General features: G+C 45.0%; 2 protein-coding genes across 2 annotated transcripts in view; one reads left to right on the forward strand and one right to left on the reverse strand.

The window, feature by feature from the left end:
• Positions 1 to 16,051, reverse strand: part of KAT2B (lysine acetyltransferase 2B) — a 105,498-nt gene extending 89,447 nt beyond the window's left edge. The window contains exon 1 of the mRNA XM_049871108.1: positions 15,664 to 16,051. Coding sequence (XP_049727065.1) covers positions 15,664 to 15,963 — 300 coding nt within the window. The 5' untranslated portion in view covers positions 15,964 to 16,051. The remainder of the gene's footprint in view (positions 1 to 15,663) is intronic.
• An 88-nt stretch (positions 16,052 to 16,139) lies between these two features.
• On the forward strand, positions 16,140 to 20,585 carry LOC126068496 (uncharacterized). The gene is made up of 2 exons (XM_049871112.1): positions 16,140 to 16,866; positions 20,226 to 20,585. The coding sequence occupies exon 1, from the start codon at positions 16,161 to 16,163 to the stop codon at positions 16,689 to 16,691; it is 531 nt and encodes a 176-aa protein (XP_049727069.1). The 5' UTR covers positions 16,140 to 16,160; the 3' UTR covers positions 16,692 to 16,866; positions 20,226 to 20,585.
• The last annotated feature ends 2,822 nt before the right edge of the window (positions 20,586 to 23,407 follow it).

A 23,407-nucleotide genomic window follows, 5' to 3' on the forward strand; every position in this document is an offset into this window, starting at 1 on the left:
TGATGATGCTGCTGGCCCGGGGAACCACACTGAGTAGCAAAGATCTTGAAGAACAACAAGAGCTGATCTTGAGAATGCTGTATCAATGCCCCTGTCTCCTCTCTGGATTAACTTTACCTTTCCAGATACAGATTAAATTTAAATAGCTAAACAATCCTTCCTGGCACATAAAACTCTTTTCTTTCTCCATTCTGTAACAATTTATCCAGTTCAAACAGTTGTAGATGGGAGGCCGGCAGATACCACAAAGCTAAGATTTGGAAGTGGGATGTTAAAAATCTGGGAACTTTTGACACAAGTGAAAAACCAAAAAAAACCAAACCCATTGCCATTGAGTCAATTCCGATCCATAGCGACCCGACGTGACCACAAGTGAAAGTGAAATGAAAACAGCGCACATGGCATGAGTAGGGGGGTTCTTCCCTTGGAGGAGTTGCCTAGAATTGAGAGTGGAAACAGAACAAAAAGAGGAGAAAAGATAACACGTGAAGTAATTCAGTAGCAGCAGGGTCTCTGAAGACCTTAATTAAGAGTGCCATTTTGCTCTGCAAAGCAACCAAAAACCCAAACTCATTGCTATGAAATCTATTCCAACTCACAGAGACCCTATAGGACAGAGCAGAACTGACCCCGAGCCACTGGGAAACAAACGCTGAAGAGAGCGGTCAAGGATACAGAAGGAGAATGGAAATCTTGTCAAGAGGAAAATGGCCCAGAGCAAAATAACCCATGTTTAAACACCCATTCAAATGCTTCTCTTCCATACTCTCCATGAGTACTCCAACATCAAATCAGACGAGATCCTAGGATGTCAGCCAATCTTCATGACATCCCAGACTGAAAGACGTCCTTGTGCCTGAATAAATTGAATGTCTGGATTAGTCCAGAGGCCCAGGACCCTTAGGCAGTATCTCAGAAGGCCCCTTAATGGCCCCAGTTGCTACCAAATGGCTGGAGAGGAAAATAAACAACAACGACAAAAGAACTCATTGCCTTTGAATCAATTCCTACTCATGGCAATCCCATGTGTAGAGGAGAACTGCTCCATTGAGTTTTCTTGGCTATAGTTTTTACAGAAGCAGTTTGCCAGGCCTTTCTCCCACAGAGCCACTGAGTGGGTTCGAACCACCAACCTTTAAGTTAGCAGCCATTCGTGAAGACTGCCTCACCCAGGAGCCTTACCCAAACAAACGTTTCAAGAGGCCCTGAATGACACCAGAGCCAAGAAACTGATGTCCCAGAACCCTAAATACAAGAAATGCCTGGAATCTTTTTAAATGTAATACTCCCTTGCTTACACACACACAGACATACAATCTTAGGCTCTACCTATGAAGATGCCAAGGCAGACAGCTCAGGACTTACTACAGCGGAGAAATTTGTCAAATTGCTTGGCTGGCATTGAGCAACCCAGGCAACCAGCTGACAGAATTTTTCATTCCTCAGCCTGTAGTTCTGGCACCAAATCAATGGTGATGAGCAAAATAAATAATGCCTTATATTTTGCTTCCTCAGACAGCTCACGTTCTCATGGTATCAGTCATTATCTGGGTTAATGACTCTCAAGTCCACATAACCAGCCCAACCTGCAAAACGGAACTTCAGCCTACATTCCCAACTGCCTACACCTGGCATGTCTGTCCAGGATGTTTTATACAAGGCTTGGCATCAACTCCAGCCAACTGCTATCACATCAGTTGGCATCACCCTTCTCTGAACCCCTGAGGCTCAATACCATCTGCATTTAATGCCCTCGCTCCAGGCCCACCTGATTCCTCTTTCAAGGTCTCTCTCTGGTTTACACCTTCTCTATTTCTACTGCCAGCGCTTTAGTTCAGGTCCTTAACAACCAGCTTCCTCCCTATATCCAATGAGTTCCACTCTCAACCCCCCACCAACGCTCACTCATCCACCACTGCCAACTTAATCTTCCTAAAATGTCACTTAAGAAATAATGTCAGGCATTTGTGTTTTATACTTTCCAAGGCCATTTCAGTCTAAATCGTCTTTTTTTACCCTCCCAACAACCCTATAGGTCAAGTAATTCATTGTTTAGAGAGATGTGGCTTGCCTGAGTTTACTCAACCGGCAAAGAAGTGAGAAACCAAGACCAAAACCTAGAGCTCTTCACTGGTACTCTAAACTGTCTTGTCTCCTCCTTAAAAGTGCAATGGCTCACTAATATCAAGGGGATTCAGTTGAAAATCTTCCAGTTGAAATTCAAGACCTTCTATTAACCAATTCCCTCCTTACCCAACGGGATATTATTTTCTTGTTTCTCTTTATCCAAAGGGCCCATGAGGTGCAAAGGTTAAGCGCTCGGCTGCTAACCAAAAGGCCAGTAGTTTGAACCCACCAGCTGCTCTGTGGGAGAAAGATGTAGCAGTCTGCTTCTGTAAAGATTTACAGCCTTGGAAACACTATGGGGCACATCTACTCTGTCCTATAGGGAGGGTCCCTATAAGTCGGAATCGACTCAACAGCAACGGGTCTCTTTACTCAATTTTCTTCTTTTTTCTGCAGTTTGATGAGTCTTTTTATTAAGATCAATAATTATTATTTTAGCACCATTTTTAAGAGTAGTATTAGCTAACATTTTCCAAGCATTTAGAATGGTCCATATTCTATATCAATCTGCTAAATGGATTATCTCATTTTATCATCAAAACACTTGACCTACTAACAAACGTGCCTAACTTAAATGTCCAGAAAAGAACTCTTGCCTCTCACTCCCCCTAAACCTGCTTCTCTCATGGGCTTCCTCATCTCGGTAAATGGAGCTACTATCCCTACAGTTGCTCAGGCCAAAAGCCTAGAATTTATCCTTGATTCTTGTCTTTTCTTCACTCCCTCACAACAAATCAAGCCCTTTTGCCTCCATCCCCATTAATACATCCAAATACCTCTCACTCCCTGCACTACCATCATTCCAGCCCAAACTACCATCACCTCACTGGCCCTCTTTTTCTACTCTTGCTCCCCTACACTTTATTCTCCTCAGAGTAGCCTGAGAGGTCACTTTAAAATGCAAAGCAAATGTGAGTCAATGGAACAAGTCCAGAAGTCCATCAAAAGGTAGAATGGATAAACAAACTGAGGAGCATCCATACAGTGGAACTCAGCAATACAAAAAAAAAAATGAATTACTGATTCAGGCAGCATTGGATGAATCTGAAAAATATTATGCTGAGTGAGAGAAGAAGAGTATGACAGCTTGTACCAACTGGTACCATTTATGTGAAATTCTAGAAGACCAAAAACTAACCTATGGCATCTCAAATCAGATCTGTGGTTGCTTCTGGGGGAGGGGGACTTAAAAGGCAAGAAGCAGGTGGGAAATGTCTAATGTGATGGAAATGTTCTGTGTCATGATACTTATTTGTCAAAACTCATTGAATTTAAGATCTGAACATTTCACTGTATGAAAATTATACTTTGGTGACCTGGTCCCCATCGATGTCTTCACCTCACCTCCTATATTTGTCCCCTGGTCCATCCCAATCTGGTCACACTGGTCTTCTGGCAGCCCTTGATCACGCCAAGCCATCTCTGGCCCCAGTCTTATTGTCATTCAACCTAAGTGACCCCTCAGCAGAGAGACATTTCTGGGCACGTATCTGAAGGAGCTCCCCAGGCACTCTCTTTTAACTCTCTGTTTTCATTCTGTGTGGCACCTACCACTTTCTGTTGTTTTCTTGTTTACTGCCTGCTTCTGCGAGCAGAAAGTAAGCTCTGCGAGAGTAAGGGCCCATCTGTCAGTGTATCCCCAGCATCTAAAACAACGCCTGGCTCATTAAATAACAATTTGTTGAATGAATGGAAAAAGTTGACATTATCACTCTCTCCGTTTTACAGCTAGGAAACCTGAGGCTTGTAAAGGGTTAGTAACTCCCCCACACACAGCCCCCGTGGTCACACAGCAAGAAAGCAGCACAGCAGGATTCAAACCCAGACAGTCTGGTGCCCAGGTCCTGCTGTCTTGCTATCTCCAGCTTTGCTTCTCTGCTTTGTTTTACACTGTTCATTCCATCTGGACTGGGTCTCTCTTCCTATACCTCCACCTGTTCCTAGTTCGTGATGGTTTCTCTCTGCATTGGCTTCCAGCTTTGTTATTCACTTCAATTTCTCATTCCCTCCCTATCTGTCTTTCCAGCAAGACGCAGGGCTTCTTGTGGCTTTTCGCTTCCTTTTGCATTCACCACAACACCTAACCAGCCCAGTGCTGGGCTGGAGCGCCTAACTAGTATGCCAGCAAGTGTTTCCTTGGAGGTGGGGTGATTCGGTAGTCCTTTGGGTATGCGCAAATCCTAGGTAACGTGGTTCATTTCATTATTTCAGAGTATGCTGACCTTGGCTTCCTTGGCATTCTGCCATCCAGTTCCAACACCAGCTCGTTACAGCTAATGCAAATGAGAGCTGCCACCATAGGTCATTATGATATTACTCAGGTCCCGTCCCGTACTTCTGCAATCTCCGGCATATCATACAAACCTCCTGGACTGCTGCAGGCGCCAGGAGCGTGTAATGAATGGGGATTGATTAGGATGACATGGAATTTAATGGGAGCATCCCCACACATCCTGCCCTGAGGTCACTGCAGAGATTACTCAAAGCCTCCTCCCAGGGTGAGGTGGTACATTACTGGGTGTCAACTAATACAAATCTGAGACAGCCAGGGGGATCACTGCAGACATTATTCACACTTCTTTCCAAAATAAATGCATTCACCACCTGATTAAAAACAAAATTAAGCCTTGTGTCTGGGCCTCTGGGTGCAACCAGAAGAACAAACTGAATAGTCTATTGTACCCCTGGAGCCCTGATGGCACAGTGGTTAAGAGCTGTGGCTGCTAAACAAAAGATCGGCAGTTCAAACCCACCAGCCACCCCTTGGAAGCCCTATGGGCAGGTATATTCTGTCCTATAATAATAAAAAAAAAACTGTCCTATAGGGTTGCTATAAGTCAAACGGACTCCACGGCAATGGGTTTGATTTGGTTTTTTGTTTCTGCTTTTTATTGTAGCCTTTGGTTTAAAGCAGGCAGCAAAGTAACAAAAAATATACATAGTAGTAAGAAAACTTGACTTTACCAGCAATTGATTTTTTTTTTTTTTCCTAGTTCACTAACATAGTATCCAACACCTGTCTGTCAGTTCGTCACACTCTGGTGGCTTGCATGTTGCTATGATGCAGAAAGCTATGCCACCAGTATTTCAAATACCTGTAGGGTCACCTATGGTGGACAGGTTTCAGGGGAGCTTCCAGACTAAGACAGACTAGGAAGAAAGGTCTGGCAATCTACTTCCAAAAACTAGCCAAGGAAAACTCTATGGATCACAACGGAATATGCTCTGATATAGGGATGGAAGATGAGCCCCATAGGTTGGAAGGCACTCAGTGTACGTAGTGGCTGCCAACAATGGACTCAAGCATCCCATTCTTTCTCTCAAAAGCCTAACCAACAATGCAGAAGATGGCACAGGACCAGGCAACGTTTCATTCTGTAGTACATGGGGTCGCCATGAATTGGGGCCTACTTGACAGCAGCTGACAACAACAACATAATACATTCTTTTGAAATACATGGTAGGACTTTTTTTTGACTTCATAAATTTGAATTTACTAGTGTGAGAGCTTAATTCTAATTGGCAAAACAGGGAAACAGCGATCAGAGAAGTTAACATGATTCACTCAGAGAGGGACTGGAATGTGGGTATTACTTCTCCTTGCTCAGTCCTGTAGCAAAGGGTGGAAGCCATTAAACAAGCATGGCGTGCCATCACTTCCAATGTTGAGCTAATGGGAACTGCACTTGATTTCAGTCAGGCAACGGTATTCCAGCCTAGCTCATTGATGCCCTGTTGCTGACTCCATGGCTGTGGTCAAGTTACTAAACCTCTCTGAACCTCAGTTTCTTCTTTAAAATACGACTTCCTTTCCTTCTATCCCACAAGGCCTATGAATATGAAATTAACCATTTATTCAACAAATACTTTATTGAGTGCCTACTATGTACCAGGTACAGCCCATAGCCCTGGGATGCACAGTGAACCAAGGTCCCTGCTACATGGAGATTCCACTGACATAAGGAAACAACAATAAATAATGAAGCAAAAATGTATGATTTCCAAGTACTCACAAGCGCAGGAAAGGAAAACAAAAGGAGGTATGGAGTAGGGTGATGGAGGTGCTGCTATTTTAGACAGGCATGGTGGGGCGGGACAGGGGCAGGCAGGTGGGGCTGTCAGGAAGGCTTCCTGAAAAGCTATCATTCTGAGAGCAAGTCGCGCAGACACCTGGAGGAAGAGCGTCTAAAGCGAGGGGAACCGTGCGCACAATTAAACGGCAAATACGAAAGTGATTCAAAATTACAAGGGATTCACCTCTACTTCAATAATTATGAATTGTCATAAGTAGCTACCTGAGAAGAAATCTTCTAAAGCAGCCCATGGAAATAAATATTAAGTGAATAAAATAAACGACAGTAGGAATAATGTCCCACGTACATACACACACACACACAGATTTTTAAACTCCATGATGAAATCCCATACTGTTAAATATGTCAATAATAAAAAAGACAAATTTATAAGTCGGTGGTTCACATGACTCCATTAAATAATAAGTTTATCTTATATATTCAGTACAAGTTTTCAGGGATGCAGCTGTTATGTGAAACCTGTGTAGGGCCCGTACGGTAATCCAGGTTCCTCACCACCACCCTTGGGGAGAAGGTAGTCTTCACTGGCCTGAACACGCAGTTCTGAATAGTGTGGCAGGAGAATGTGAACTTCCTCCTTCCAACATCTCCACCACCTAGGCCGACACACAGAGCTGTCACTGCCCTCTGGAGCTATATGTACGGGGTGCTGACCAACCTTCCAGGAACCTTGACACTGTTCCCTACATGAATGGTCTGGCATGGCTCGCAGAATACGATGTACGATAACTCCAGGCCTCCTCCAGAGCCTGGGGCCAGTGGCAGCAGGACTCTGCATGGCTATTTACTGGTAAGGACTCACCAATACAGACGCCAAGGCAGAAAGAACTGTCCAGGCCGGACATTCCACCAGCTGTGACATCACAGCGCCTCCCTCCCACAGCCCCCTTCCCATCATTCTGCCTCTCCTCCATTCCATTCCTTATTCACATCTACTTGGCCAAGTGCACCTCCTTGGCCAATGTCTTCTCCACCTTCCTGCCATCTTGGGTTCTTCCTGAAATCCCTGAATTACCAAATTCTCTTTCTTTCCTTCAAAAGCGTAATTCGAATCCATTCTGTGAAGTTGTCCATATCCAATTACTGTCTATCCCGAAAACAGCAGACAATTTTTAACTTGATTTTTAATTTTAAAAGCATGAGTTTTTACAAGCTCCTGCTATACGCAACAATATGCATGCATCTCACAGACATGACGTTGTCTGAAAGAAACCAGACGTAAAAGGAGTCATATTGTATGATTTCATGTATGTGAAATTCAAGAACAAACAAAATGAAATCTCTGGTAACAGAAGTCAGAATAAGGGTTGGGGGTGAAGGGCACGGTGAGGGGTACTGAGTGGGAGAAACACAAAGGAGCTCTCTGAGGTACTGGAAATACTCTAGAGCTTTGTCTGGGTGGCAGTTGCATCACATATACATGTGCAAAAATGCATCCAGCTGTATACTTCAGGTTTGAGCACTTTACTGAACGTTTTGTAAAATTAAAAGTTAAAAAAATATGACTTTACCCTTGACTGGGCTAAGATAATGCTATGTGCAGTTTCATAGAGAGCTGTTTGGGGGCTTCTAAACATTCAGGACAGTCCCTGGGTGGCGCACACAGTTAAGCACTCAGCTGTTAACTGAAAGGCACCTTGGAGGAAAGCCTGGTGATCTACTTCTGAAAAATCTGCCATAGAAAAACCTACAGATCACTGTTCCACTCTGACACACATGAGGTTGCCCAGAGTCAGAGCTGAGTTCACAGCAACTTTTTTTTTTTTAAACACCTCCCCTCTCTGGCACCTTCTACAGCCAGAATAGGTGCCGCTTTCATCTTCCTTCAACAGGGAATTCCATTGGGGCTATACAGTGACCATGTTGATCGTCAGCTTTAAAACAATCAAGGACATCTGTCTTCCGCGGGCCAGTAATAAAGAACACTCATTTTGTTTACTTTATGGCCCGCACAATCCCAATGAACTAGAAAAGCCTTTGAACATACCTCTCAGTCAGAGCACAATAAATGTCAAATGAGAGCAACAGAATGCCTGAAACAAATGAAATCCGCTCTCTAAACAACTGAAAGAACAGGGACCCCCTCTGCCCCGTGAGAAAGTTTTGGAAGCAGAGGCAAAATAGTGCACTGGAAAGGGACTCTCACGGCCTCTTTCCTGAGCAAACGCTGCATCTTGAGGAAGTCCTTTGGTCTTGGTTCCCTGCTAGTAAAATGACCTTCTTTATTGTCCTCTTACCCCAGGTGAAAGAATCCAATGAGGTGTGGTGTAACACTTGGGCAAACACAAACTGCTGATACTAACATAACATTTTAAAAAGTAAAATTGACATGTGTGGCATGTCTATCTTCCAAGAACTTCCACATACAAGAAACTACTTTATCTTTACAATAAGTCTATGGGGTAGTACCTGGACTCCCACTTCACAGATGGGACTGAAGTACATGGCAGTTCAATGCCCACCCAAGGGTGTCCAGCATGAAAGGTTATCCTGGCCACGTGTGAGTAGCCAGGGCTCCAGCCATTCTGCCACAGTTGCTTGAGGTGTTTGAATCAGCTTGTTGTTGTTGTTAGCTGCTGTCTAATCAGTCCCCCACTCATGGCAGCCCCAATGCACAACAGAATGAAACACTGCCCAGTCCTGCCTACATCATCTCCACCATCGGTTGCTGATCAGAACTTTGTGATCCGTGTGGTTTTCAGAAGAAGGTTAACAGGCCTTTCTTCCTAATCTGTCTCAGTCTAGAAGCTCCACTGAAATTCGTTCAGCATCAGAGCAACACGCAAGCCTCCACTGACAGGTGGTGACTGCACTTGAGACGCCTTGGTCAAGAAATGAGCCCAGGTCTCCCACATGGAAGGAGCCCTGGTGGTGCAGTGGTTAAGCATTTGGTTGCTAACCAAAAGGTCAATGAATGAGTCGAATGCACCAGCCCAAATCGAAAGATGTGGCCATCTGCTTCTGTAAAGATTACCGCCTTGAAAACCCTTTGGGGCAGTTCTACCCTGTTCTATAGGGTCACTATGAGTCAGAAACCGGCTCTATGGCAAAAGGGGTTTGGTTCCTCTACATGCAAGGTGAGAACAGAACCACTCAACAGCTTCTCATGGCGGAAATGCACCATGCAGCTCCGAAAGGAGGAAAACATTGATGACTCTCCCTAGAGGGCTACATTTCTGTCCAGAGACACGAAGGAACTAAATCAGAAGCCACTGAGCCTTTAGAGTCCAAGTTGTATTGGCAGGGCACTGAGGATCTAGGTCTTTCATCTGAGAGACAGATGTTCTGCTCGTTCCGAGGTACTTCACATGAAACTGTATTTTACTCTCAACACTTCCTATGACGGGTCAGAGAAAATACTTTGGCCCTGTGGATTTTTCTGGTAAATACAGGATTGAATCCTGCCGATGTGGGCACAGGAAACTGGGTTTAAATCTGCTGGGTAGTTTTAAAAAACAACAAAAGGCTTAAAAAACAAACAAACAAAAAAAACTCTTCAAGAGTGCTGCATCTCAAAATGTTATTTCCAAGCACACGCTTCCTAAAACAAAACAGTCCTCAGCAGATTTTGTTCTGTTTTGCCCTGTAAACTCCTTTCTCAGTTACATAAAACTGCAAATTGCAATCTGAAGGCTTTGCTGCCGTGAATTTCCATCTTCTTGAAAGTTTATGAGAAAACGGAATTAAGTGTGGGCATCTCTCTCTCCAGCTTTTTGTATTGTGCCTGCTGTCTGAAACACTGTTCCATCCTGTGTCGGGTTGTGTGATATTTCCCACCTTTTACAGAACTTACCACACATGAAACAATTTTAAGCTATCAACTTATGTGACTACAGAGGAATTTTTTTTACCAACAACATTTGATCTACCCCACTCCCATGTCTTGTGCTTTTCGGTAACAACACTGCTGATTTGAACAATCTCCAAAAAAGATATTTTTAATTTGGCTTCCGTTTGCAAACCAACAATCTACTGACACAAAATATCACCTTAAAAACATACCCTTGGCAGGAGGAACCTTCTAGGGGGGAATGAAAATGTTATAGAATGGACGTGGTGATAGATGTATAGCTATACACTTACTCAAAACCATCTGTAGGCTTACAGTGGATGAGTTCTATGATCTATAAATTAAACCACAATAAAGCTGTTTAAAAAATATAGCCATGATTTACAGCGAGATTTTTCAGACTTGCAGTATTATTCAGATTAACGTGAGAAGCATTATTTTTTTTTCTGTGCTGTAAATGTGCTTATGGTATTATGGGACAATACAATTTTCCTTTAAATCAGGGCTTCCCACTCTCAGCACTACTGACACTCAGAGCTAGATAATTCTTTCTCGTGGGGGCTGTCCTGTATATTGTAGGATGTTTAGCAACATCCAGGGCTTCTACCCACTAGCTGCCAGTAGCACCCCTCCCCCTAACTGTGACAACCAAAAATGTCTCCAGACATTGTCATGCTAATGGATGAAAAAGAAGCATTCTTTCTGGAGGAGTGACTGACAAATACAAACAACTGGGTTGGGATGTTCCCCAACTATAAGGCTTGTTGTAATGCTCTGCTCACCAGCCCTTGGCCAATGGGACATTTTTTCTCTTATGGTGGCACATCTGCCTCTGTTCTCTGCATATTTACAGTGTAACTTTTCCTACATTATAAATGACTATTTTTTAAATGAAGACTAATTTTACAGCCCTCGGCCCATGTAACTCCCTAAGTATGGCATTCAGCCCAGAGTCTAAGGAACCGGGTTCTCATAAGTGCTTTCTAAGCCACTCACTCTGAAATACAATGAGTAAAGCAGCAGGTGATTCAGTTTAGCCAGCATTAACCCAGCACCTTTATGTTCCAGGAATTGTGGGGAACTTCTCTCTTCCAATTTCGAGGTTGAAGTTAATGATCACATTTTACACATGAAGTAGTCAAGGCTCAGAGAGAAAATGAATGACTCGAACCCAAGATTTCACGAGTTGCAGATCTGGGATTCGAGTCTAAGTGCCATGTTCTTTCCTGACTTCCCAGTTAATGGTTTATCCCCCTTCCCTGAACAGCCATGGGTGCTGACCATGGGCCAGACACCATGCTGGTACCTCACACACGTTAGCTCACTTTAAATCCTCATTGCTCTGCCATGAAAACTAAAATCAAATCCATTGCCGTTGAGTCGATTCCAACTCATGGCAACCCTAGGTATATAGAGTAAAACTGCACTCCATAAGGTGTTCAAGGCTGTGAACTTTCAAAAGCACATCACCAGTCTTTTCTTCCAAAGTGCATCTGGGTGGGTTTGAACTCCCAACCTTTTGGTTAGCGGTCAAACACCGCACTATTTGTGCCACCGAGGGACTCCATTACACCACGAGGTACGTATTATCAGTCCCATTTTACAGAAAAGAAAATGGAGGCTCAGAGGCGAAGTCCTTGTCAGAGCTGGATATTCTGAAATCTGAACTTGGGTTAGTCTTAACTCCAATGTCCATCTTCTCGGCCATTACATCCTATTGACTCCCCTTATGTACAAATGGTTTATTTCATTAGGAAGGGTCAGTCAGTGGTTTGGGTTTTATTTTTTAAGTTAGATAAATTACACTTTAATTCATGGAAGACTGGGTGGATTTGGGCTACTCGTACACTCACTTGGGGTTTCTTTTACAGCATTAAATACCTAGTCCCATCAACAACTGTGAGTCACCCGGAAATGCCCTACATGAAAAACCTCCTCTGCCCAGTTGTCAAAAAGTGGCCAAGTTAAAACTTCACAACTGCTATCCTAACAGCTAATTACTTCCTCAGCTTTCTCTTCTCTAGTTCATTCATTCAGTCAACAACCACATCACTTAGACTCTTAGTCAAATACATATCAAATAACGTGAAAAAAGCACCAGAAAGGAAAAGTACAGAGGAGTTTCGAGAACTTATAATGGGGAAGGCTGGCCTGGGGAGTAAAGGAAAGACAAGGACTCTGAGGTTTGCAAGAGGAACTGTGAGCTAATTCAGAAGCGAGTGGTAAGAGGAAGAACTTTCAGTTCCAGTTGGCAGCATGTGCAAAGGCCCCGAGGTAGAAGAGAACCATGTACTCAAGGCCCTAAAAGAGAGCCAGAGGAAGCTGTGGCCAAGCCATGTGAGACACTGTGGGTCCCAGTAAAGAGAAATTAAAAAGTTGCTATGAGTTGGAATCAACTTGACAGCAATAGGTTTGGTTTTAAGTAGAGACTTCTAACTGAAAAGTTGGAGGTTCCAACCCATCCAGAGGTGCCTTGGAAGAAAGGACTGGCAATTTGCTTCCAAAAGGTCACAGCCTTGAAAACCTTCCGGAGCACAGCTCTATTTTGCATTGCATGGTGTTGCCATGAGTCGGAATTAACTCCATGGCAACTGGTTTGGGTTTTGGTTAAGTGGAGACTTAATACGGTCAGATCTACATTTTTAATGATCATTCGGCAGATGTCAGCAAGGTGGCTCTATGAGGCAACCTTCGCCAGGACACAGTTCAAAGAACTCTAGCCTGAATCCTGCAAAACAAGTTTGTTTTTTTTTCTTATTTTCTTCTTCCCGGGGTGTGGCACACTACCCTGACTGTTAACTAGCCCCTTCTTTTTCTGTTTCATTCATGAAGTTTAAAGGCCAACTCCCCTTCTCTTTTCTCAGGTCTAGGACCTGGTTTTTTTACTTTTGTTTTCTTTCCTTTTTTGCGCATGCATTTTTAATAGCTCCCAGTAAACTACCTCATCTCTTTCCAGATTCCTCCTTATTCCCTAACATCGCTACTCTCTCCAACTGGCTGAAGGGGCCAGTAGCAAAAGATAGAACCATCTGTCCTTCGGGGCTTTTTACATGAAATATAGAGACAAACAGAAAAAAACATGGATTCTGCTCTCTGGCACCACCTCACACTCAACCAAGCCCCTTTAAAACAAAAAGAAAATCTGATAATGTCACTCTCCAGGTTAAGATTCCCAGATGCCCCAGTGCCCTCCTGGCCACACCCCCCAACCTGATCACCTGGCCAGTGGAGGCCTGGCTCCTGCTGGCCTGGCTCCAAGCTTTCAGCACAGCTTTCAGTTTCTCCTTCTCAAGAAGTTTCACCCCACCTCTCTGCGCTATAGCAAGAGTTCTTATAGCACCCACTGACACTTCCTCCAGGAAGCCATCCCCACCCTTCCCCTGGTACCCAGTGAACTGCCCTGCTCTGGTTCCCACACCACTCTGAGAAAGTAGTTTTTCCAAACTTTATTGTAACTGCTTCACTCTCCAACTCCCCAAGTCCTGAAGACAAGAGATGCACACTCATCTGCACGCTGTCCAGCAACACCATGATAGATTCTGGGTGTCTCAGCCCCAGCACAGTACTTGGCACCCATATGGGACCCCTCTATATTATTTACTGAATGAATAAGTAAATAAAATTTGATGCTTGCAGAGTCTCCCAAGAGCAGGAAGGTAAGTCTCTAAAGGAGATATGAGAGGTTTTTTCCTTCCTGTAAGTTTGGTAGTAAATGGAAACATGAAGCTCAAGTCACAAACTTTAGAAAAGGTACTACATCTCACTCATGGAAATTTGGAAGGATCAAAAATACCAGTGCAGGGCACATAGGTTCCTGGTTTTACACAGAACCAAAACTTTAGGAAGTCATCAGATATTAAGGCAACAGCCAGGGAGCAGAGAGAAAACGTGTTTACGATGGGAACCCAATAAAACACCAGGACAGAAACACCCAGCTGACGCAGTCGCTACCTGAACTACCTGAACCAACCCCACCTGCAAAACTCCAACCCCACTGCATAATTGAACTTGTTCTTGATTTTGCGTATAGCTCTCTCATCTGCCAACTACACTCAAGGTCCTGTTCTCACTATCCTGTCTAATGCCCTTCATAACCAAACTCCTAGCTTTGCCTTTCGTTTTTTTTTTTTTTTTATCTTTTTTTGCATTCCTTCTTCAGAAATACCAACCACATGACATTATCACTCTACAGTTCCAGTTTTCTTGGCTGAATTCAAAAGGGACTAATACCATATTATCCAGGTCTGAACTAGATCTTGCTACCTTGGAATTGAACCAGCATTGCATCGCCTGGAAATTTGTTACAAATGCAGAGTCTCAGGCCCCACCTCAGACCTAGTAATTCAGAATCAGCATTTTAATACTGGTGATTACCATGCACATTAAAGTCTGGGAAGCACTGTACTGGTTCCTACATTCACTCAGCAAATATTTATTGAATCAGTGTAGGGTACACAGTAGGTGCTCAATATATATATGAGGATGGTAATGGCTGGGATGAGAGCAAACACAGACATTTCGTGTAAATACTAAAAAAGCATCACCAGGAGGGTCAAGATATTCTAGCTGGATGAATAACCGTTACACCAAAATTCAGAAGTGACCATTGTAGCGCGGTAGTGGCAATCTGGAACCCTGGAAACTTGACCCTGTTTGCAGCAGGCGGGAGGAATACACGGGAGGTGGTGAGTGCCTGTGAGTGTGTCTTCCCCGCCTCAGCCACAGGCCGCAGGAGCTGACAAGGCCAAGTCCCCGCCCCCCTCAGCTGTCACCCTGTCAAAACAAAGCCGCTGCTGACAGCGCAGGGCCAGCTTGCCCCGCGGCCTCGGGCAATCGTCCCTCCCCAGGAGTGCAGCCCCTACATCTGGGTCTACAGCTGGGGGGCCATGGGGCGCCGAAAGCTGGGACGGAGAAGGGGATGGCTTGAAACGTGTGTCCTCAAACTGAGCAGCAGCGCCCGCTGCGCTGGGCTGTCACCTCGCCAAATCCTGTTTACACCCCGAGCAGCTGGGACAGCATTTTAACTAAACAAGTAATAATACAATAATGACAGTGCTGTCACCGCGTGCCGCAGAGCCTCCCCCCCCCCAGGCGCTCCAGGACCCTCTCCTTGGGCTGTGCCCACCTTCCCATCCCGCGCGTTCCGTCCCTTCGCTCCCCAGGTGCCTGGAGTTCGGGAGCCTTTTCCACCCTCACTCCTTGCACCCATCCCCTCCCAATGGGGCAAGGGGCAAGGCCAGGCTCACAGGGGGTTGCTCAGTCCCCAAGATGCTTCCCTGGCCCTGGGGCGCCCCGCCACACCGTGAGCACCATTGCACTCTCCGGTAGGCGCCTCTGGCGAGCTCCTACACAGCGACAAAGCCCCAGGGCAGCCCGGGAGCTCGGAAGCTAAGGTTACTCGGTCCGAGAGGGAGAAATGAAGAAAGGGCTTTCGATCTTGGGGATCCCCCTTCTCCCAACCCAACAGGACTCTTATCCAAGAAGGAGCTAACTGGGCGCGGGCGGCAGCAGCACTTCCGCGGTGCAGAGGCCCCAGGCGGGAGGCGGGAGGCGGGAGGCGGGGCGGGGCGGGGGCGGAGGGAGAGGGGGCAGGGGTCCCCCGGAGCTGGGCCCCTCGCCCCCACCCGCGGGCTGGGAGCGGCGAGCCGGTACCTTGCAAGCGGAGTACACTCCGAGTTTCTCCAGTTTCTTGGCCCGCGGAGCGGAGCGCAGCTGCGCCTTCTTCACGGCGATCCGGGCCGAGCCGCCGCCTCCCGGTCCTTCGGCCGTGCCCGCCGCCGCCACTGCCGTCGCCGGTCCGCAGGCGCCCGAGCCCCCGGCGGCGGCGCACGGGGAGCCCTGCGGGGGCGCGGGCGGCGGCGCGGGGGGCTGCGGGGGTAGCGCCCCGGGCCCGGCCCCCGCCCCGGCTCCTGCCCCGCCGCCGCCCGGCCCGGCCCCGCCAGCTTCGGACATGCCGGCCCGGAGCACGGCAAGAGGCGCCGAGTGTCAGGCGCCGCCGCCGCCGCCAGGGTCTCCCTCTCGGGTCTGGTCGCCGGGAGCGCGAGACCCTCCCCCCACGCCCTCCCGCCCCTTCGCCCACCCCCCTCCCCGCCCCCGCCCTCCCCCGCGCGCCGCGCGCCCCGCTCGCTCCGGCCGCGGCCCGCGCGCTGATGGTGGCGGCGGCGGCAGCTGCGCCCCAGGAGGGAGGGGACTCGCGGCCCGGCTGCCGCCGCCGCCACTGCCGCCGCCGCTACACACGCCCTGGCCCGGCTTCGCTCCCCGGGGCTGGGCTCCGCTCGGGGGCCGCGGACATGTCCTCGCGGCCACCGACGGGGGTGCTGGGGTCGGGGCGCCCTGGGCCTCTTTCCGCTCCCCGCGGGGTCTGCGCCCCCTGCCCCCAGGCCTCGGCACCTAGCGCTCACCCGGCAGGGGGCGAGGCCAAGCTCGGGCTGGGGGGTGAGGGTGGAGTGGAGGGTGGGGGTAGGGGGCTGGAGCCCAGGCACCTGCTGGCCGCCTCCCCCCGCCTTGCCCGGCGGCCCCTCCGCCGACCCTCGCGCTCCCGAGCCTGGGGCAGGGGCGGGGGACTCCAGTCGTTTGTCCTGCCACTCCGTCCCACCCTCCCTCGGAGCGAGACAACTTCCTCCACCCTAGCGGGAGCCCGAGGAAAAAAAATATTTTTGAAAAGTACCCGTCCATGCTAATCCTTTCTTTGTTGCTAATTCACCAAAATAAAAGACTTGGTGTTTTCTTTTAAAATACATTTCTGTCAAACTTTTTTTTTTTTTTAATTAAAACGCTTTCTTCCTATAGCAACTTCTGGACCAAATCTGCCACAAGAGGGAATAGACTGTTATAGACTGTTAATCAATACGTTCGGTAGGTTTTTTTTTTTTTTTTTTTGAAAGTGCTGATAGTTAGAAGAACGATTGCCTAAAAGCACTGTCAAAATAAAACTGTGCTAAGCCGGAAAAGTTGGAAAAATGTTAGGGTTCATCATCATTGCCATTTTCTTTTTTATAATTTTCCTTAGTTTTTAACTTTGATGCCACCAGCATGCATATGAACCGGAAAAAAAAAATTGTTTAAGCAGCGTCCAAAGGAGAAGTGTAGATTTTGGCCTCAAACTTTTTTTTTTTAGCTGAACTGTGAGTTTTCAACTCATGCTGTTGCTGGCCTGGAGGGTGGTGTTTTGGAATGTTCACTCCACATTTCAGTTTTGCATTTGAAATTCGTGCCAGGTCGGCCTTTCGAAGACTTTTTAAAGGCCCACTGCTGTTTCTCAGTATCCTTCAGAAGTGCCCTAATTTTGCAGGGCGAGTGTTATCATATGTAAAATGGGTCATAATATGCTTATCGGATTCTTCGGATGCCTTCTAGCTCCCACCCACCCCCACAGGAGGCCAGACACGCCTTAAGCCACCGTGTTTGTCCCCGGGAAACAAACATATTCCTTCCCCTCCTTCCTCCCCCTCCCTCTGTCCCCCCTTGAATTTTTTTCTATCCTTTTTCCCAGATTTTCTTTGTTCTTTTGGCTTTTCATGCAGAGGGGTATGTAAAAATTGAAAAAAAAAATAACTTTGTACGTTGAAACAGTGATGTTAGAAAGGGCAAAAGGAAATTTCCACTCCTAATTTGAGTCCACTCTGAAGGTCTGAAAGACTCATCAGTTTCCATCAGGACAGTTAGTTCAGTGCTTCCTTTCTTGGCTTAAGGTGCTTCACTTGGCTCTGCTGAAGTGTTTTGCAATTTTTTTTTCTTTTCTTTTCTTTTTTTTTTTGGTCATTCTTGCCAAAGCAGGATGGGAGTCTTAAAAGTCGTGATCCTCTAATCAGACTTTTCGAGCATCAGAATGTTAGCAAATCTCTTAAAAATCCTCGAGCAATATCACGTAGTGATTTGGGTTAGAGCCCTGGTGGTACAGCGGTTTAAGAGCTTGGCTTGCTAACCAAAAGGTGGGCAGTTTGAATCCGTCAGTCGCCCCTTGGAAACCCTGTGGGGCAGCTCTACTCTGTCTTCTAGGGTCACTATAAGTTGGAACCAATGGCAATAGGTGTGATTTTTTTTGGTTGGTTTGGGTTACATTGTAGACACTGTCAAACTCCTGGAATGGTCTACTTGAGATCTGTGCACTTAATTTGATGTAAAGTGAATTTCAAAAAAATTTTCTGAATCATAAACAAATACTGAACTCCAGTTAATGATATGCATGCTGAAAGTTTAGGGGTGCAGTGTACCGACATCTACAACTTATTTTGAAATGCATCAGAAAATAAGATGAATTGATGCATCCATCAATGGGCACAGGAGTGGATGAACAGATGTGTGATAAAGCAAGTAGGGCAAAATGTTAATGGTAGAATCTAGGTGGTGGGTGTTCACTGGATAATTCTTCCAACTAATCTGTACGTTTGAAAATCTTTATAATAAAATGTTGGGAGAAAAATCTACCTTTAATATTAACTTACCTCTCACAACTACTCCTAAGCTACTCCCAGAATTCAGGAAGCAGGCTATTCCCAGAATGTTTTGAAGCAGAAGTAACCAGCCTCATTTCAAACCACTCTGAAAACCATCACTGTCTGAATGGTGAATGGCTTGTGACATCAACTGAATATGATTTTTCATTATTTTCCTGCTCAGAGCATCCAGATGACACACTGCCTTAGGCTGAAGGCCCACCATTTTAAGGCATATTCAAAATGTGTTATGAGCACCAGGCAGGGAAATTTCAAAGGCAAAGGATGCAAGAGCCTTATTGCCTCTTCCTAATCAGGCTAATAGGGTCGCTATGAGTCGGAACTGACTCCACGGCACCTAACAACAATCAGGCTATTAAGAGCATTTAGTAAGCTTTAAGCTTTCCTGTGTGCACAGCACTCTGTTACCCTGTAGATACCAAGAAAATAAAAGACGATGTTTCATTTTAAAAACATTTGCAACTCACTGAGGTAAGGATGCCACAAAAAAGAAAAAAACAAAGGCACAGGGAGTGAGAATTATAGGGGGCGGGCTGACCACTAAAGGTTACTTGTGGTATATTTATATTACAGAATATTATGCAGCTGTTATAATAGAGTAGCCTTTATATTGTATCAATTCAATAACAGCTCTCCAAGAAACACTGTTGAATGAACCCTGGTACAGTGTAATACTATTTATGTTAAAAACAAACTCACATTGACATATAAATGCAATTCTGTGAATGTTCAATCAATGCAAATAAAAATGTAAAAGCAAGAGAAAGATCTAGAAGGATGCATGGCAAACTCTTCAGCGTAGTTTCATGATATGGGGGAGAGCAGAGCAAGGAAGGTAAAACAAGAGGGGATCCAGAACTTGAGCCTTATTGGCAACATGTTAATTTCAGATTTTTTTCCAAATTTTTTTCAAATACGACAGCTTTATTGAAATGTAATTAACATCCCATAAAGTCCACCCTATTAAATTGTACACATCAGTGAGCTTTAGTATGTTCACTAAATTGTACAACCATCATCACAATCAATTTTAGAATATTTTCGCCACCCCAAAAAGAAAACTCTCAGCCTGTCCTCCCTCCAGTCCCTGGCAGCCATGAATCTAATTTCTGTCTCTATAAATTTGTCTCTTCTGGACATTTCATATGAATGGAGTCACAGTACGTGGTCCTCTGTGACTAGTTTTTTTTTTTTTTTTTCACTTACCATGTTTTCAGGGTTCATCCGTGTTGTAGCATGAATCAGGATTTCAGCTGTTTTTATAGCTGAATACTATTCCATTGTATGAATTTAAATGTTGCTGAGTGGCACAAATGGTTTGCACTCAACTATTAAGCTAAATAAATCTGTCTTGCAAGAAGCAGGACCAGAATGCTCCTTAGAAGCAAGGACGCCCACACTTTGGACCTGTTATCAGGAGGGATCAATCCCTGGAGAAGGACATCATGCTTAGTAAAGCACAGGGTTAGCAAAGAAGAGGAAGACCCTCAATGAGATGGATTGATACAGTGGTTGCAACAGTGGGCTTAAGCATAGCCCTGATTGTGAGAATGGCTCAGGACTGCGTAGTGTTTCCTTCTATTGTATGTAGGGTCACTATGAGTTGGAACCCACTCAATGGCACCTAGCAACAACAACATTAATCTAAAGGTTGACCCTTCAAACTAAAGCAGGCAGTCATGAAAAGGTTATTAAGCATCCCATCATAGTTTTTCAGAAAAGTCTAATCTTGCTATGTTTTTGTTACAACTTTTACAGCACTTCGCCATGATCGGTCAAATCCACAGGTTTCTTGTCTTCTCCTGGCAGGAGGCCAAAGCACAGGAGCACAGACTCCGAATCTACCCACTACATGACCTTCCCGGGGGTGGCAGGAGCAAGCCGATGCCATTTTTTCAGGGCTCTGCCCAGTATTTTTAGAGCAGTGGGCAAAAACCCATTCCCTAAAATTATGGGGGCTGCACACCTCAAAGGACTGAAGATCGTCCCCTCACTGTTCATGCATATGTAAGTCACTCCCTATAAAGGAGCAAATCTGCCCTGGTCCAGAGTGCTGGCATCCTTAGGTCATGAGACCCTGCCTGTCTCCCAGTTTGCAAACTGTGAATAAACCTTTCTGTTCTTCCAACCCTGTGTCTGGCTGACTTCAATTCGCTAGTCTGCTTGACAAGAACCTATTAGTTGATGGCTTCAAAACCCACCCATTGGCCGTGCAGAAGAAAGTCTTGCTGATCAGCTTCCGTAAAGATTACAGCCAAGAAAACCACACAGAGTGATTATGTTCCGTTACGCGTGGCGTTGCCATGAGTCAGAATCCACTGGAAGGCTACGGATTTGGTTTTCGTTTTGTTTTGTTTTCAGTGAGTATGAAGTGATATTTCATTATGATTTAGATTTGCATTTATTTCCCTGATGACTAATGATGTTGAACTTCTTTTCATGTGCTTCTTGGCCATTTGTATAACTTCCTTGGAAAAACGTCTATTCGGACACATTTTTAAATTGGGTTATTTGTCTTTTAATTGTTAGCTGTAAGAGTTCTTTATATAGTCTAGATGCAAATCCCTTATCTGATATATGATTTGAAAATATTTTCTCCCACTCCATGGGTTGCCTTTTAACTTTGTTGATGGTATCATTTGAAGCACAAAAGTTTTTAATTTTGATGAAGTTCAATTTACCTATTTATTTATTTATTTATTTATTTATTCTGTCAATTGTGCTATTGGTGTCATATGTAAGAGTCCATTGCATAATCCAAGGTCACAAAGATTTATTTCTGTATTTTCTTCTAAGTGGTTTATAGTTTTAGCTCTTATATCTGTGAGTCATTTTGAGTTCACTTTTTTATATGGTGTGAGGTAAGGGTCTAATTTCATTCCTTCGTATCCAGCTATCTAGTTTTCCCAGCACATTTGTTGAAAAGATTCGTTCTTTCCCCATTGACTTGTCTTGGCACTCTTGCCAAAAATCAATTTACCCTAAACGTGAAGATTTGTTTCTGGACTCTCAATTCTATTCCATTGATCTGTATGTCTATCTTTATGCCAGTAGCATGCTGTTTTTTTTAATCAGGTGTAATTATAGTTTATTGCAATGATGTTTTCTTATTGTGATTTAGGTGAAAGTTTACATAGCAGATTAGTTTCCCATTAAACAGTTAATACACAAATCATTTTGTGACATTGGTTGCCAACCCCAAGATATGTCAACACCCTCCACTTTCTCCACCCCAGGTCCCCTGTTTCTATGCGTACAATTTTCTTCCCCCTTCCTACCTTCTCATCTTGCTTTTGGGCTGGTGTGCCCATTAGGCTCATATACCTGATTGAACATCCCTCATGTGTGTTATTGTTGGCCCTATAGACCTGGGTGAACCTCAGGAGTGACTTCAGTACTGAGTTAAAAGGGTGTCTGGGGGCCATACTCTCAGGGTTTCTTCACAGCCTGTATCAGAGCAGCAGGCCTAGTTTATTTGTGTGTGTGTGACTTTGAATTTTGCTCTACCTTTTTCTCCTGCTCTGTCTGGGACCCTCTATTGTGATTCCTGCCAGAGCAGTCCATGGTGGTAAACAGGCACTGTCTAGTTCTTCTGGACTCAGTCTGGTGGAGGTTGCGGTAGTTGTAGTCTATTAGTCCTTGGGATTAATCTTTCCCTCGTGTCTTTGGTCTTCTTTATTCTGCTCAGCTGTTCCACAGGAGAGAGACCTGGTGATCTATTCCATTAAGATTACAGTGTAGAAAATCCTATGGGGCAGTTCTATACTCTGTCACATGGGTCACTGTGAATCAAAATTGACTCGACAACACCTAACAACAATGGATTCAACAATCAACATTTTACTAAACAGGTAGTCCCCAATTTACAATGGGGTTCCGTTCCCACGACTCTGTTGTAAGTCAGTTCTGCCATAAGTCGAATACCTCTTTTTTCCCCATTATTATTGCCATAGCATAATGTACAGTGCTGCTTTGAACAGTAAATCATAACATTGAGCATCTATAAGTGAACATTTGAGAATGACCCAACCCCAGTGCTGTCGAGTCGATTCTAACTCATAGCAACCCTGTAGGACAGAGTAGAAGTGCCCCATAGAATTTCCAAGGAGCGCCTGGCGGATTCGAACTGCCAGCCCTTTGGTTAGCAGCTGTAGCACTTAACCACTACACCACCAGGGTTTCCTCTGAGAATGACAGCATCAGCAAATTACACACTGCAACACTGTATGTAGTATATATTACTAACGGTAAGATGTAAAAAAAAAAAAAAAAAACACAGTCGTTAAGTGTGATTCATCATAACTCGAATATGCTGTGCGTCGGGACTACCTGTATTTGCTTTCTGAGTGTGTGTGTGGGGGGGGGGTAGTTGTGTGTGTAAAGGTGTTTTTGCTGTTGTTGTGGTTGAACTATTTTGAGAGAAAGTTTCAGGGATCATGATATTTCATCCCTAAATACTTGAGAATACGTCTCTTAAGATGCATAAGAATATTAAACATAATTCCCTAATATTATCTGATGTTCATTCCACATTGACATTTCCTCAACCGTTCCCCAAATGTCTTTGTGAGGCTCTTTTGTTTTATTTTGGTTTTGAACCAATATCTAATCAAGTTGGCACATTGCATTTAATTGGTAAATCCCTTTAGTCTCACTTTAGTCTAATGGTTCTCCCATCTTTATTTTCTGTGACACTGACCTTTTGAAGAGGCCAAATATGTGAAAATCATTGTTTAAGTAAAGTTATTGCCACAATGCCTGACCCACAGTAGACCAACCAAATTTTCATAGCTCCGAAACCCTGGTGGTGTAGTGGTTACAAGCTATGGCTACTAACCAAAAGGTCAGCAGTTCGAATCTCCCAGGTGCAGTTCTACTCCGTCCTTTAGGGTTGCTGTAAGTTGGGTTTTTTTTTTTTATTATTATTTTTATGTAGAAGC

The sequence above is a fragment of the Elephas maximus genome, chromosome 27 (genome assembly GCF_024166365.1).
Source record: "Elephas maximus indicus isolate mEleMax1 chromosome 27, mEleMax1 primary haplotype, whole genome shotgun sequence".
NCBI classification, from domain to species: Eukaryota; Metazoa; Chordata; class Mammalia; order Proboscidea; family Elephantidae; genus Elephas; species Elephas maximus.

Excerpts from the sequence above, each read along its gene's own strand:
- LOC126068496 (XM_049871112.1), top strand. The coding sequence starts at position 16,161 with ATGGTGGCGGCGGCGGCAGCTGCGCCCCAGGAGGGAGGGGACTCGCGG.